The 17606-nt window shown below is 37.1% G+C and overlaps 1 protein-coding gene across 5 annotated transcripts in view; it reads right to left on the reverse strand.

Annotated features, from left to right (window-relative positions):
- The window catches only part of Pex3 (peroxisomal biogenesis factor 3), a 30287-nt gene that overhangs the window by 10829 nt on the left and 1852 nt on the right, over positions 1–17606 (reverse strand). For all 5 annotated transcript variants that reach the window (XM_031380448.1, XM_031380447.1, XM_031380446.1 and 2 more), the window contains 6 exons: positions 12909–13040; positions 7760–7841; positions 2196–2239; positions 667–791; positions 437–503; positions 283–337 (listed from right to left, as the gene is read on the reverse strand). In XM_031380448.1, the coding sequence (XP_031236308.1) occupies positions 283–337; positions 437–503; positions 667–791; positions 2196–2239; positions 7760–7841; positions 12909–12915 (380 nt within the window). In that variant the 5' untranslated portion in view covers positions 12916–13040. The remainder of the gene's footprint in view (positions 1–282; positions 338–436; positions 504–666; positions 792–2195; positions 2240–7759; positions 7842–12908; positions 13041–17606) is intronic.

Genomic DNA, 17606 nt, shown 5'->3' on the forward strand with positions numbered 1-17606 from the left:
GGCTCTGCAGTACTGAGGAGTGAATGAGAGACCTCAAGCATACAGAGCAAATAAATACTCTACATATGCCCATTCCACACCTACTTTTTCCCTACTTTTAAATTTGGAGACAGAGTCCACTAGTTTGACTGAGTGGGCCTTATCTGTAAGCCTGGAACTTGGGATCGTCCTGCCTCAGCCTCAGAGTACCTAGGATGACAGAACTGTGCCACCATGAGCAGCTCTAACTTTTATTTTATTACCAGAACAGGAAGTCAGAAAGGACAGAGGAATATGGCATACCTTCCTAAGATCCTCTGCACAGCTTGTTTAATGACAGTGACCAACTCTGTCAGGCCTATTAAAAGAAAAGCACAATTAAAAGGAAAACAGAGCCTTGTTCACTTAAAACCCTCCTCAATAATAAAAACATGCTTCCTGCAGATTGGAATCTTACCATCTCCAAGGAGGTGTTGAATACTTGATAAATACTGCTGCTGTACATCTGGGGGAGCAAGAATGGTCTGTGTAGAACAGAAATCAAGTTAAAGGTGCTTTTAAAGGAGAACATTCTTTAAAGTCTGTTTCTTAGAGCTGAGTTCAAAGTACTCAGAATAAGTAATATTTAGTTAAACATTGAACCTCTTAGAAGATAAAGTAGTGTATGCTCAAGTCTGTTATACTTACAGTGCCATTTTTGCAAACGGTTGCATTATCCAGGTAAATATATCCACCAATTATGTTTAATTGGACTCGCAAAAGAACCACCAGCATACACGTGCTATATACAGCTACAATACTTCTTGTGAAACCTTCAGAGAGAAGAGAAACCCTTTGGCATTGTGACTAAAACATCAATAAATGTATAAAATCATGACCTATTCCTTTGACTACTTTTTAATAAGCTAACTTTAGCAAATATAACAGTAAATGGATCAAGCACAAAAATATAACAATTTAAAATATTTTATACTTAAGGTGTCTCTTTATAATATACATATAATAATTTATGTTCCCCCTCTTCCTCCCAGTCTTTTGTTTTTAAGCAGGGTTGTACTCTGTAGCTGAGGTAGGCCTCAAGCTCAGGATCTTCCTGTCTCAGTGTCGGGATAGCAGGCTAGTAGTACTTCTCAACTGAAGTACTACTTATAAATATGTATTGGACAGAGAAATTATATGTTAGAAGCTGGGAAAGGAAAGCAATTTGGGCATGTAACTCTGTTGGTATGCTTGCCTAGTGTTCATGAGGCCCTGGATATCTCTCCAGCATGGGTGTGTGGATGGGACAAGGTAAAGCAAGACCTGAGGAAGTTGTAGCTTTAGAATTCAGAAGTCCAGAGAGCTAGCTTAGAACTTAGGAGGGTGGAACATGAAAGAACTCCTGCTATCAGTGACAGGTAAAAGTGAAGGCCAGTAGAGATTTGGATGAGGTAGAGAGGATGGGAAACAGGAAGACTTTGTCTCCCAGCAGCCCAATATGGTGCTCAGGGGCAGAGAAGGGAGCACAGGTGTCCACGGTGTCCACTGCTGTGGCCAGCTGAAAAAGCCCCAGTGGATTCAGAAGCACAGAGATGACTTCTGGTGCCTATAAGGACTGGTTGGGTAGAGACAAGAACAGAAACTAGGGTGTAGTATCAAAGAGCAAGTAGGCGTGAAGAAATGAAGAAAGAGAATTTTGAAATAGCTGTTCACAGGGCATGTGAGAAAGGGCAACAGCTGAAAGCAAATATAGGACACTTAGAAAGTTTATGTTGTCTTCCAAAGGGGAGGCTCAGGCATCATCTGGGAGATTCATCAGCTGAAACAGGTGAAGACATTGGAAACCTTTCTGGTATAAAGGTTTGAGACATATGTAAAAGGCCTAGGAATGTTCTTTGATTAAAATTTTTATTACTAATAAAATTTTGTGTAAAATATGAACTTAAAGGTGCTATTTAGATTGGATAAAAAAAATCCTTTAAAATACATGAAAATAAAATACCTAACATAAGCGCATACAATTTTTATACCATACCTTAAAACAATGATATCACTACCATCACTAACAAAGTGTTGTCTAGAAACAGACACTGACCTCCTTGCTTTATGAATATTTAGATTTAAACCTGGCTATTCAGTGAGGTAGGAAAAGAAGAGTCATGTACATACTATGATACAAAAAGTTCCTTTTACATCTAGCTCAAGGATGTGCTGTCATACAGAATATTCAGGCTTACTTATTATCTTTAGGTCCTCCCATATTTCCAGCTTGTTTGAAGGCCTAAAGGAAAAAAAAATCAGAAAACATGAAGATAATTATCTATATAAGTTAGTACTTCTTTGAACTACATAGAGCTATATTTTAAAGATTAAAATTAAAACAACTCACAAATTTTAGAAACTCAAATAACATACAAATATAGAAGAAACAAAGTCAAAAAAGATAACAAAAAATTATGTAATTCTTTTAAGAAATACTAACAACCACCTTTATTAGTGTACACCCTTCTAATCCTTTGTCCTCTTTTGGGGCATATACATAAGCATACTAAAACAGTAAAGTTTTTTGCCAGGAAGTTTCTTTCCTCTGCTTATTATCCTGTATATAATCAAGGAGATCCTGTGATCACTCAAGCATAAGTAATACATTTTTGTTGCTTTACAGTATTATTATAAGCATATAAATTGGCACATACGTTCGATGCTCAACAAACTGAAGATATTCTCCCTCTTTTTGTTCAAATCATTACTGGAGGCTATTCAGGTTGGCCCTTAAATCTGTTTGCCTAAGCCTTTACTCTTTAACTTTAACAAGAAAAGCTGTTCGGAGTTGATCCTGCTCTAAGCCTGCTGCAGATCTGAAAGTACCCAGTTTTTTTAAGAGTTCTGGCTCCTGGTGGTTGGGATTGCTGGAGAGCACAACCTTTGACTCCACTCATTCTCAGTGAGCTACGCTGGTGCTATGGTGGCTTAGTATTGTCTCAGAGGACTGTGTATTGAAGGCTTGGCAATTGGGGTGACATGTTTGGGGTGACATGTTTGGGGTGACTGAGCTGAAAGCTATAGGGAGGTTCTAGGTCATTACGGACACCTACCAGGGCATTTGGAGACCCTGGGCCATCTAGTATTATTCTTCTCACTTCTTGGCTATTATTAGGTGACAGCTTGCTCCACTGTGCCTGGCCCACAAGGACCATCAGAGAAATACATCTGCCAGATCTGGACTGGGAACTTCAAAATTACAAAACAAAATAAGCCCTTTGAAGACCTCTTACTATAAGGGAAAAATGACTACTAAGCTGTTAGATATCTATATAGTATCTATATGTATACATTTAAAGATAAACTATAAGCTTATACTGATAGTTTAATTCAAAGCAAGCTTTATAGGATTTTAATCTAATTTTGTTGACCTTATACATGTATTTTATTTTGTCCATACTAGACGCCAGTGAAAACAACAGTCATTAGTCTCCTTCACCCCTCGGTTCAAGCATAGTAGTCCTAAAATAGTTATGTAATATTCAAAAGGGATTAGAGTTTTAAATTCTATGTAACAGGAATATTTATTTTACTAAGAATATTTAATTACCTTTCTGATTTAAAGACATGTGGCATAGTTTCTGTCTTTGTGCTTATACAAAGTTTATTTTACTATAAATATTTGGTATAATATTTAATGATTAATATTTTATAATGACATAAAATATTTACACAGTTATAAAGACAAATTGATACAACCTTGTACGTTGAATGTTATGTTTCCCTATTCATTGATGATTTAAATATGCTTTCACTTCTGTTGTACTGCTTTATAAACATGTATGTATTTTTCAATTTATTTAAAACTGCTCCTTAAATAAATTAGGATACACTACAGAAGTTTTATTTACTAAAAAATAAAATAGCAATGTATCCAGGAGACTAGTCCATAGTAGCACAAGGGCATTACTTATTTAAAAAAACATTTGCTATGGGTCAGCAAAATGGTTCTGTGGTATTAAGGCCTGCTGCCAAGTTTAATGATCTTGAATTCATTTCCAGGACCAACATGGTGAAAGGAGAGAGCTAACTTCTGCAAATTATCCTGCTACTAGCATACACAAAATAAATAAATGAATGAATAAATAAATAAATACATAAATACAATAAAAACCACAACTAAAACCAAAAGAAGAAGAAGAAGAAGGAAGAGGAGGAAGAGGAGGAAGAAGAGGAGGGAGAGTAGAAGCAGCAGCTGGGTGGGTGGGTGGGTGGTAATGGCACATGCCTTTAATAACAGCACTTGGGAGGCAGAGGCAGGCAAGTTTTAGACTAGCCTGGTCTACAGAGCAAGTTCTAAGACAGACAAGACTACATAGAGAAACCCTATCTTGAAAACCCTAAATAAAATAAATAAATAAATAAATAAATAAATGTAATAAAAAAGCATTTTAAATGCAGTGTAGCACTGGACTGTGTGAATGCACTATGTAGATACAATGCAATACTTTCAGAGCACCTGTGTCAAAGAACAAATATTTTTATACAATATAATGAAAATTATTTATTAGAACACAAAGATACAAAATACGGGCCAATCATCCTTATTGTAATGGGACATAAGTTGTGTTTCAATATGAACTTCCGTTATAGGGCTAGAGAGATGGCTCAGAGGTTAAGAGAACATACCACTCTTCTAGAGGCCTTCAGTTTGGTTCTTGGTGTCTCACTCATGGCTCACACTGCCTGTAATTACAATTCCAGCCACATCTGATGCCTTTGCAGGCACCAGTATTCATGTGCACATACTACCCACCCCCATGTAATTAAGTAGTGAAATAGTAAAATTTAGAGTTATTCCAATTTAAGCTGAGCCATTATTAGAAGATAGGAAGTCCTTAGTAAAAGTAATCTGTACAGGGGCAAATTAGAGCGTAGGAACTGAAACCATGTTCACTAAACCTTATTTCATTTGGGGGACTTGGTGGGTGAGAACAGAGTGAGCGACCCAGGAAGCACTTTTGCACTGATAATCATCACAAACAGACTATGCCAGTAGTTTTAAAATCTTGACCTGAGGATTAAATGTAGCTTAGTGGTAGAACCCTTGCCTATCATGTCTGAGGTCCTGGTTCTCAGGATCACAAAACAAAATGAAAATGTTGCACACACACACACACACACACACACACACACACACACACACAGACACATACGCGTGCACACACACACACACACACACACACAGAGACACATACGTGTGCACACATACACACACACACCACACGCACGCACTGACTTCAAAGCACATAGGACAGGGAAAGCACTACCTGTGAAGGTCTCTTCAAGTGGACATCTACTTCAAGTTAAAAGCAACTTGACTTTTTAGTGTCACTAAAATAAATATCCACCCAAAACTTAGATGAATGCTTGCCAAGCATTCTATTGCTTGTGATGAGGACGTTGAAGGTTCTCTGCCAGATACTCAATCAATGATTGTTCCTTACTGCTATCATGCACCTGCCAAAACAAGGCTATCAGATCACTTGTTTATTCTTCATCAGTTACAAGCAAATGAGTTTAGAAAGCAAACCAACTTGCTTGGCAGGTTATATGAAACCAGAGGTGACTGGAGTATAAAAGCAGTCGTCATGTCGCAGAGCCTTGTTAGTCTGTTCTATACAAATGTCTTTCAAAATGGACACCTACCAACTGCAAAATAGTAATTACAAAGAAATGGAAGGAAATAACATTAAGGTTCATAAATATAAGCACTGAGTGAGAACTACAATTCATTTTTTTTCATTTTTTTATTAGATATTTATTTACATGTCATAAGATATCTCTTTTCCTTGTTTTCTGGTTTCCCCTCCAAAACAAACAAACAAACAAACAAAGAAAAAACCAACCCTGTTCCCTCCCCCCTCCCCCTGCTCACCACTACAATTCATTTTAAACTCTGGAATTTAAGAATTCATCTTCTTGTGTACTGAGTAATGTTTTTGCATGGTTTTGTAAAATCAATCTTTTTCTAAACTCCCATATTTTCCTTTAGTATTTATTTTATCCTGGAGTTAACGTGTTTGAATTGTACTATGTTTAACCCATTTCCCTTTGTCAATTCAATGCCTTAAACCTAAAGGTATTTTATTAGGTTTTCCTTTGTTTCCTGGGGCTGGCGATTGAGATGAAGGCCTTGAGGATGCCAAGCGCAGGCTCTCCCACTGAATCCTTCTAAGCATTTGGAATGGAGACAGACCTTTGTAGGATACAGGTTTGCTGAGGAGGAGGAAAGCCACCACGTCTCACTGCTACCCTTTTGTCTTATATAAAAGGCCAACTCAATTTGAATTGGTCTTTGCCTCTTAATAAGACTAAAGTCTAAGACAATGACAATCTATTTTCTGTCCTCTATTTATGCACATTCAAGCAGTAATTAGTTGTTTATCTGATGTGATTTATTTGTTCATATATCTTTTTATAAGCCACACTTTACATCTGCAAAGCAGAGATTAAATTCAGTTTATTTCTAAGAATGACAAACCACCTGCCACTGGTATTCTATTTGAATCAGATAAAAAGGTTTAGCATATGTTCATTATAATTTTGGGAAGTATTCTCTGAGTAACAGAAAATGTTTCAAAGACGGCTGGGAATATAGCTAAGTGACAAAATGCTTACCTCACGGGTCCAATCCCATTATTATAAAAGACAAAAATCCTCAAGTTTGCTGCTCAACCTGTCTGAGTACTCAGTCTCTGTTTGCAAAATGCAGATGATAACATGTGCCTGACAGAGATACTGTGAAATCACATGAGAGCATGCAAGTGTGGAAGACTCCTATCACAGGGTTGCCACAGAACTGCAAACAGTACTTCTTTCTCCCTTGCTACTTGAGGCTCATTATAGTCAAGAAAAACCACCTGATTAAGATTTCCTTGGTTTGGGGGTGTAACTTAGTGGTGAGCATGGGAAGGATCACATGGAATGAGACACAGGTGAGCACCTGGGTTTGCTTTCTCACCTGTGTCTCTCTCCTCTCTCCGTCCTTTCCCTTTCTCTCTCCCTCCTTTCCTTTTTCCCTCTCTTTCTCTCTCTCCCCTGCCTCTTTCCTTCCAGCCATATTACTTACTGAAACCACCAATGCCCATATTTTGTTCATTAAAAGAAACAGTCATTGGTTTCTGGAAGTTTCCTCAAACTAGCACAGAATTTAATTTTTTTTTGTTGGTTTTTTTTTTTTTTTTCCGAGACAGGGTTTCTCTGTGTAGCTCTGGCTGTCCTGGAACTCACTCTGTAGACCAGGCTGGCCTTGAACTCAGTAATACACCTGTCTTTGCCTCCCAAGTGCTGGTATTAAAGGTATGTGCCACCACCACCCAGCCAGAATTCAATTTCTAATGCCATGTGCATGCCACACACCACACATTAGGTCATTTATGTGGGTAGTGCTTTCTGAACTGCCACAATAATTTATCAGTATTATATGTTCATGTTATATTTGTCTATCATTAGTCATTTACTTATAAATTCATGTTCCTTATCCAAAACACTTCCCTATACTATGAGAAGTGCAATATTGAACATAAAGATTTTTAGTTTTACATTTCTGTTGCAGAGATGTATTCTATAAGTACTCAGCGATAAACTGTTGAATAATGTAAAAATGATACAAATATGTATTTAATTTTTAAACTGAGTCTATGTATTTTAAGCTCTAATTTTAAAAAAAGTTAACAAGGATGCATTAAAAGTATTTAGCTCATTCTACAACTTTTGACAGCATTCCAATAAACCAAGGAACATAGCAAGCTTTTACCTGTTTTTCAACAAAGCTGTTAGACTCTCCGAGTTGAGCTGCTGCATTAAGGCCTCTCTCAGTGTTGGCAGCATGGACAGCACTGTTCCACAAACAGAAAACAAAGACACTCACAAATGGCATGAACACCATCATTGAAATATTCATACTGCTTTAGGCTATACAATAACAGCAGCTAGCACCTAGCAAGAGTTGGGGGAACTCTCCAGGGGAGAGGGTTCCAATTATTACTATTAATTATATAAAACCACCTCACACTAATAAACCATGTATTTGCTTATGTTACTCCAACATTATTATATCATATTCAGAGCAATGTAAATGAGAACCAGCAGAAGACAGGAAGGAAAGTCTCTGCCCCCTGTTAACAGAGGGCTCTCTGAACTATGGTTTAGGGATAACTCCTTTTCCATCTTTTCTATACTCTCCAAATATTTCAATGTAAGTTTATTTCAGATATAATGACAAAGACTAAAGCCAATTTTTGTAGTCATATCTTTTGTTTCATATTTCTAATTCTAGGAAAATACTGCTTATTAAATACTATAAGACCATGTTTATTATAATACACAAAAGTGCATTCATCTAAGCTTTGAGTGGTCCTGGGTTTTGCTAATGGCTAATGACAAAAGGAGATACAGGACTCTATGGTAGGGAAGTATGAGCAAAAGTCACAGGAGCTACCTGTGTCTCTACAGGTGGCATAAGATAAGCATCCATAGAAATAAAGAGAGGATTAAAAAACAAAAAATAAAAACAAAACAAACTCCAAGAGACTACAAATAGCACCTTCTAGAAGGTAAAACTTGAGTGTACAGCTTTTCTCTTTTGATGAGACAGAAAATCCATACTTATATAGGAAATTTCAAGCCCTCTGCTGCTCAACATTGTACTTTCATCTTGCACACTTTGTAGTTTCAGTAAATGTCCTTACCCTGCATATTTATAGCTTCTTATACTGTTGCGATCATTAGCAAAAGAAGGGGTCCAAACATGAGTATCTCACCTTGGTATGTGTGGCTTGGTATATGTTTACTCTAAACAGTTAGTACCTGTACCTGTAGACTTTGCACCTATAGATTCAAACAACTGCAGATCAAAACATTCAAAAATTGTATCTATACTGGACATGTACCTTCTTTTGTTGTTGTTTTGTTTTTTTTTTGTTTTGTTTTGAGATAGGGTTTCTCTGTATAGCCCTGACCGTCCTGGAACTCACTCTGTAGACCAGGCTGGCTTTGAACTCAGAAATCCACCTGCCTCTGCCTCCCAAGTGCTGGGATTAAAGGCATGAACCACCACTGCCCGGCTTACCTTCTTTTTCTTGGAATTATTTCCTACATAATACAATAACTACCACTTACATTTTATTACACAGTGAAAGTACTCTAGAAATGATTCCAAGTATATGGCCTGGTAACTACAGGCCACTGAAAATAGTATGCCTCTTAATGTAATAGTTGAACATCCTCAGATTTTGGAACCAATTCTTCATGACTAATAAAGGAAAAGTGCAAGTTACCTTACAAACAAAAAACAAAGCAAAACAAAATCCTATATTCAGAAGATGGAGTTTATAGAGAACTAGTTTAACAATTATGGGATATAAGAACCTAATTTGAAGAGTCTTTCTGATTATTCTATTCTCCCCTAGCAATCTGTATGAACATTGAGCAGATATATTTCTGTATCTTCAGTCACCTGTTCTCTACAACATTTTTAAAGTTCTATTTATTTCACATGTATGTGTGTGCATGCCTGAATGTATATTTGTGTTTGTGTAGGAGTCAGTGGAGGTCAGAAAAGGTTGTTGCCTGCCCTGGAACTAGAGTTACACATGATTATGAGCTACCATGTGAATGCTGGGAACCAAACCCAGGTCCTCTGCAAGAATAGTAATTCTTCTTAACTTCTGAGTCATCTTTACACCCGCCATGCTAAACATTTCTAATCTAGACACAAATCACAGAAAGATCTGTAGGTTTGAATCTGCACCTCAGTGTTCTCACCTGTAAATTGAAGATAACACAGGCCTATCCTATAGAACTGCTGTGGGGATTAAGATATTTGTAAAGTTTACAAAAAGTAATGATTAGCTCATGGGAACAGCCTTGGCTACTATTAGCGTTCTTTTTTAGGGAGAAAGGGTCCTAATGATCTAATCTAGAATCTTATAAGAGGCAGGAATGTACCTGTATTTTGACTACTACATAGCATACTGTGATACTTTACCCAAACCACACAATTCATTACTACAGTCCAATAACTGTAGTTAGTAAGTATTTCTAGAAGTCATAATGTACTGTTTGTTCATTATAGCTTATGTTCCATTTGAATTTCCAATGCTTATTCAATATTACATATCATTCTGAATCTGTAGAATTGACTCATCATATAAAAAACTCATCTATAACAGTCCAAAAAAACAAAGAGCATTTTGTATTCTGAAACTTTATTAGTGATGTCAGCTAGGTACATAAACAAACATGTCATGTGTAAATTTAATGGGCTTCTCTCCTTCGTCTTTAGTAAACTCATAGTCAAGGAAGGCAAAGGACAAAACCCGAAGCGTTCCAGGATCTGCCAGCATTTAAACTGATGCTAACCTCTCAGGCCTGTGGTCTACCCAGCAGAGATCTCCAGGGGACAGATTTAATCACATTACCTGGAGCCTCTTGATTACATGCCGGGAAGTTGTCTGTCGAGCTTTTTGGAGACCCTGTGTTTTACCTCCTGGTGATCACGCTATGCTGTTTTCAGTTGTCTGTAGTCTGCTATCTGCTGAGGGTTGTGATGGTCCTGGCATGTGCCAGCTACATCTTCTTAGAGCACAGAATGAACCAGCAGATTTATTACTATGTTCATATCACTCTTAGTTCATAGTACTCAGGTAGGAACTCCTCTACCAGGGAACTGGACCTGTTAACTCACCAAGCTTTCTTACACTGGGAAGAATCATTTCAGGCTTTTAATTTTTTAGGCACAGTCTCACTATAGCTATATTGGAACACGGCTAAAAAGACTAGACTGGCCTTGAATCCGTAAGAACTGTTTGTCTCTGCCTCCTAAGCACTGGGTCTAAAAGTGTGTACCACCATGCCTGGCCCAGGTATTTCTAACCTCAACCTCTTCCTTTCACAAGTGTCAGAGACCTTCTTTCCTATTCCTGTTCCCTCTCCATTATTCTTCATTGGCATTTCCCCCAAGACATTGCTTACACATCTTCCCATTTGATTCTGAGAGGCCAAGTATGGCATAGGATTTTGTCAAACTGAGAGGTATTTTGAGATCTCAAAAGTAACCTTTTACCATTTTATGAAATCTTGCACAATAATCTGAAACAGACTATTCATATTCTCAAACCATTAACTGAGATGTCCTCAGTAGCATTAGCATGTTCAGTGTGACTACATGTCCACATGCTGAATGTGCCAAACATCTTATGTGTAGTATCTTGCTGTCTTCTCACAAACTACTTTTCTTTTTTCTTTTATTTTTATTTATTTATTTATTTATTTTTGTTTTTCGAGACAGGGTTTCTCTGTGTAGCCCTGCTGTCCTGGAACTCACTCTGTAGACCAGACTAGCCTTGAACTCAGAAATCCTTCGGTCTTTGCCTCCCAAGTGCTGGGATTAAAGGCATGTGCCACCACTGCCCGGCTCCTTCTCTTTTTTAAACGGGGACTAGTCCTGCCTGGCCTAGAACTTGTTGTAGACCACCTGTCATCAAACTCGAAACAATCCTCCTGCCTAAGGATCCCAAGTGCTAGGATGTAGATCAAACTCAAGAGCTTTGTGCATGCTACGCAAGCACATTCACCAGCTGAGCTACATTCCTGGTCCTTCACAATAGATTTCTGAAGTAAATTTATGATGGCCATTTTATAGGAAGGGCTGAGGTTTAGGTTAGCTCAAGAACACAGATAATACAAATCAAACTGGAAACTGGTCTGGTGATCAGCCTTTCCCTAGAGCCTCTGTCACCCTGGCTGTGCACATGAGCTGTCATTATGGACAGAAGTTTTGAATAGGGTTTCACAGAACAGAGGTATCTGACTACATATGATTACTTCAAATACACAACTCACATGTAGCTCTGAACTTATCTTCTCTTTTTGATCTCAGCTTTTCCATCTATAAAATGAGGCAAGTGAGCTAGCAATAAAGTCCTCTCAAATCTAGAGAAAAATTCTATTTATAAAGCTGAATCAGACACACTTAGCTTTGTAAATTCTTCTAAAGTAAGTATCCTTGAAAAGCAATGTTAGGGAGAAAAGACGAACTTTAGTAAAAAGAACAGACGACATAGATTTGAGAAACTAGTTTTCAAGGCATTACACCAGTTAGAACCCAACTCCTTGCTCTCTTCAAACATGAGCAGGCTGATTGTATTGTGGCATTTCCCCAGCAGGTTTCTGACTCTGGCAGTTACATTATTACCATTAAGTGATTGAGCAGATACTAGTGTAATACTTATGTCCTACATTGTCCTGCTGCAAACTTAAAGACTCTTTGCTGTGATCTACAAGGCCTCTCTCCACAGCTTTGTTTCCTAGCACTCATCTGTTCCTCTCTAGCTCCAGTGCCTGTGTGCTGTTTCTGAAATGTTTGTAACAATATTCTCATCTAAGGCATTTTCTCTCCCTATTGTACTGTGAGGCTCTTTTGCACACACCACCTGGTCAGAGGCATGAGCCCCCAACCACACTCCTCCCAGCTTTTCTTTCTGTACTGGATCCACCGCAGCTTAAGGTCGCTTATTTGCTGTTTGCCATCTTTTCAGCAGAAGATCTACCAGAGCTCAGGGGATCTTACTCTGTTTACTGCCTATTTCCTCAAGGGCAGGCACTGTGAACATCTGCTGAATGAAGACACGAAATGAGTATTTATTCTGTTTTAAAAATTCACATTGAAATTATGTATCTCTGTTAACAGGACTATTGAGTAGATTTAACATACTTTCCTCATCTTTTCCATAAACTCTAGCCTGAGACTATGAATTAATACAAGCCAACAAGCACTTGAATACACAAATATATATATGTATATATATATATTTTATGTATATATATGTATATATATTATATATATATATATAAATGTGTGTGTATGTGTGTGTGTGTGTGTGTGTGTGTGTGTGTCTGCTTACCTGTCATATTGCAAGTCCTCTGGTTGCTTTCAAAATGGTACTGTCGCCGAGCTTGGGCAATGTATTCTGCAGCTTCTCTTTCTTGTATTTCTCTAATTTTTTTCTGTCCATATTTTCCCAGGATATATACTCCTAAAATCATTAAAAAGCAAAACACAGTAGTATACTAACTAGAGTACTAAAAATTCTAACCAATATTTTAAGCATTTTTGATTAAATTATGAGGTTTATACTAGGGGCAAGCTCAGAATTACAGTTTCTAAAAAACTTTTATTAAAGAACTGAAAGAGGAAAGGAGATTATAGTATTTACTTATTTATTTTATATGTATACAATATATTTTAATATAGCCAAGTAAGAAAAGAAGAGATTAGTAGACAAGAAACAGAAAGGCACTGAATTTATAAAGTCTGGCAGCATCCTTAATAGTTAATTGAAGATATTCTAAACATTCAGCAACAGAGGATTATTTAAATAAATTATGATCTGTTCACATAATGGTATCTTATATAGCTATTAAAAACCACATTGCTAAATAGTTAATGACTCAAGGAAAGATCTACTTCGTACTATTAGGTGATAAAATAACATCCAGGAAGTTTATATTTTAATGGGATATACAGAAAAGTACATATTTAATTTCTAAAGTAAAATAAACTGTGATAATTGTGATTTTGTTTGCTTTTCTATATTTTCCATGTTTTCTTCAATGATCACATACCTTTAAAAATCTGTACAATAAAAGATTTAAAGGAATGAAAGAAAGGTATATAGTCAGGAAGACATGTATTTAGAAAAAGCCTGTATTAGAAAAAAGTCTGAGAAAATAAGAAAATGTAATTAACACTATCTAAAAACTACTAACTCAAATGACAAAGGGAACAGGAAGACAGCATTGTAACACAACAGTATAAAATATGGCAGGGTGGTCTTAAGCACAGACGATGTAAGTGGGTGCATTTTTGCCATATACTGGGTTGCCCTTGGTTTTCTTAACCGGGAATATGATGAAAATATTATCAGGATACACTGTCAGTCGTATCCCCTTCTTTATTTTGGACAATTCTACATATGCACACAGCATACTGAGATCATAGTCACCACAGTCCCTATTCCCCACTCCTATTTCTCTCCCACTCATGCTGATCCACTATTTTCCTCAAGCAGTCCCTGACATAAGATGGCTTGTTTTAACTAACCATCACTGATGAGGGTCAGATAGTTTACTAAATAGTACAATGAATAGCAGGAGTGGATTTATTTTCACAGACTAAATCAGTAAGTGTTCAAGACACTTGATTAGCTGAAACATTTTAGTACCATTTCTATAAACATGGAGGTGTAGCTCCAGCAAGACCTTTCTCCTTAGGGATGGCTTAACCTGGAACCCAGAAAAGTCTTTCAAATCAAATGAGTTACAGCAATGATAATGTTGCCTTTGTTTTGGGTACATGATTTTGTCATGGTGCCAAAGAAGAACAGAATTCAACAAGCTTATAGAAGAGGCCGTGTTACTGTTTTGTCTTTGCTAATAAGTGTCGATGTGTGCCAGAACTTGATTTCATTATAAATCCTGGCAGCAAGGGCTCAGGGGGATAACCATTTTTCACTTATCTCCATTTCCGTGGCTTACAGTATCTCCCAAAAGTTCTCAAGAATTATGTATAACATCCTTGGATTTGGTCCGTTTCTCACAAGCAAGGAAAAGGTAGCCATAAGGAAGTGCAAAGCAAACATATCCTAAATTATTTTCACTAAGACGGATGTTGTAGATGTTCTAAGATATTATATATCTTTAGATAGTTCCATAAAATTGTGAGCTAAGTAGGAATAGTATGGTTGTTGTTACTACACATGTAAATACATGCATTGTAATTTAGCTTCAAGAGCAAATAGAAATTCATAAAAGCTGTTCATTGCCTGTCTTTTCTGTAACACCACAGCAGTACAGCCACACTACCATTAGAATAAGAGAGAGACATATGGTTCATGCCCATAATTCCAGCTGAGGCTGGAAGATTACCATTTTGAGGGTAGCCTGGGATGTACTGTGAGAACCTATTCCCCTTTTCTCCCTACTAAGATCCCAAGAGAATGAAGAAACTGACTTAGACTTAGCAAAGTGACCCTCCAACAGGCAATTCTGGTTCAACTAGTTCTGAACACATTGCTTGTATCTTATCTCCATAACATATTACTGAAGGTTACATACACAGTGATTATTATCTCTCAAGTTATATTGTAAAATGAATTGTTGACGTGACACTCTTTACTTGGTAAGTGCAATATATTCTAGCTAAAGCTAAAAAGGAAAATAATTTGTTATGGGCTGAACTGTATCCACTCCCAGCTTGTGCCACAAGCTGATAAACTGAAGGCCTAGCACTTAGAACACAAGGTCAATACAAAGTGAGATCAATGGGCCTCAATCCAACATGGCCAGTGTCCTGACAAGAAGACACAATTTAGACAAAGATATGTGCAGAGAAAAGACAATTTGAAGGTTCCTAGAAGCTCTCTGTGGCTTTACAGCAGTTGGTATTCAGTTGCAGAAGACAGTGTGAAACAAGACAACCATCATGTGGCACAGCCTAGTACAGATCTCTTTCAAGTGACTAAAAGAACAAACCCTTCAGACACCTTGATCAGGGTTATTAACTTCAAAAGTGTAAGATATATTTTAGTTTTGTAAGTTTCTTACTTCATTATGGTCTTCATTATGGAAGCACTAGAAAAATCACACATGAAATTAGGCTAAGTCCTAGACATACTGTTTTACTTTAGTTAGCATTGATATTCCTAGCCAAGGTCTAGTTCACTTAGGATCCCATATACAAAACTCACAAACTGACTTCTTCTAATGTTTCTCTAGAAAATACTAAAGAAAGAAAGAAAGGGAGGGAGGGAAGGAGGGACAGAGGGAGCGAGTGAGCAAGCAAGCAAGCTATCAGTAGCTGACAGCCCCGGGGCTGTGTGTGCTCCTCTGGCAGCCTGGCTCTAGGACAGCCATTAAGTCAGCAGGTGCGGTGACCTGGGGCAGGCTGCTTACTCCCTTTGGATATACGTCTTTGTCAGGTGTAAAATAAAATAGTTTTAAAATTTCCTCTGTGGCTTCATTATTAGAAATTAAGATATCGATTAAATACCAAAGTAAGTGAAAATGTTCTGATGCTTCCTTTCATGGCCAATTAAGCAACATATCTTTGTATAAATCATTTGTTTTAAAATCATCGTAGTCTTGTCTTCCAGGATGAAAATTCCTATAGCACAACTATTTTCAATAACAATTTGAAATACTCCATCAAGATTGATTCCAATCAAGCAGATCCCTAACTTCTAATGTTTACATTCTATTTCAATCTTTTTTCAGTGCTGAGCAGAGAACTTGTCTGTGCTCAGCCAGTGCTGTACCACTTGGTGACATCTCCATTTCGGTACTGAGACATTCCTGAACTGTACTCTACACCTGAAGAAACAGAATCTGAAGAAAGAAGTGTACATTTTTCTGAAGCACTTTAAATGGTTTTCTTCCACAGGAAAGACTGAGAAGCGACTGTACACAGATCCTGCCTACATCACACACATGGCATACATAGTAAGGAAGCCATTTTACACTGTATTACATTCTTTCCATGCACACTCTTCAGACTCAGAGAAATGGTAGCTTACTCCTTGTGTATTCAGAGTTAGAATAGGCCTTACTTTTGTTCAAAAAAAAAAAAAACTAAAGAGATTAAAAATTCCAAGGCTTAAGATATAACTCAGTACTCTGTGCTTTTTAAGGAATTAGCGAATGAGTCTGGCTCCTCTGTTCTGTGACACTTTCTCTTGTCCAATGGTTTTCAAAGTATGGTCCAGGCATCCTTGGAGTCCATTTAGGGATTTATGAAATCCACAATATTTTTGTCATGAAATGCTATCATTGGAACGCCTACACTCTTTCCCACCAAACAGTTTGAGAACCATTGTTCTTCCCCAGCCTCATATGGATACACAGCAGTTACTATCCAAAAGGCAGAGGAATAGGAATTCTGACTCTAGAAGTCACACAACTCAAAGATCTGCCTTGCTGGGTTTTTCCAGAACTAAATGTCTAACTCTTTGGATCATACGTAATAGCACCTTACTTAGCTTTCAAAACATGCCACACCTCTTGTGAAATCTGCCTCATTTTATACAACTCCATGTTGCTACATACTACTAAGCTCTTTATTCAACTCTATCATGGTCTACTCACAGTATTTCACTTATTTCTTCATTCTTAAAACATTAAAGAATCCATTGAGGCATAGTATGGAATGAAAATATGCCTTGGGATGTAACATACTTGGGGTTGATTCTTATTTCCTTGTTAATACCTCAAACCCTTAGCAAGTTTCTTAAAGTCTAGGGACTCTAGTTTCTGCATTTTAAAATTGCCTAATAGTAACTATCCTGCTATCATTCTCAGTGGTTGGAAAGAACTTAGTTAGTATGCTGTTCAACATATGGTGGGTCTCTAATAAATATATGTGATTAAAAATATATAAATTATACCTATTTATCATATTGTCCCCAGTAGTATAATCACTTAATAAATATTTCTTAAAATGTAAGACAGGAATTTCCTCATAATATAGAAAAAATATGAACTCTTTACATATAAAACTAGGTAAGTTCAACTCTTTTAAGATTTTTTTGTTTTGCTAAAAACCAATA

Source organism: Mastomys coucha, unplaced genomic scaffold, assembly GCF_008632895.1.
Source record: "Mastomys coucha isolate ucsf_1 unplaced genomic scaffold, UCSF_Mcou_1 pScaffold2, whole genome shotgun sequence".
Taxonomy (NCBI): Eukaryota; Metazoa; Chordata; class Mammalia; order Rodentia; family Muridae; genus Mastomys; species Mastomys coucha.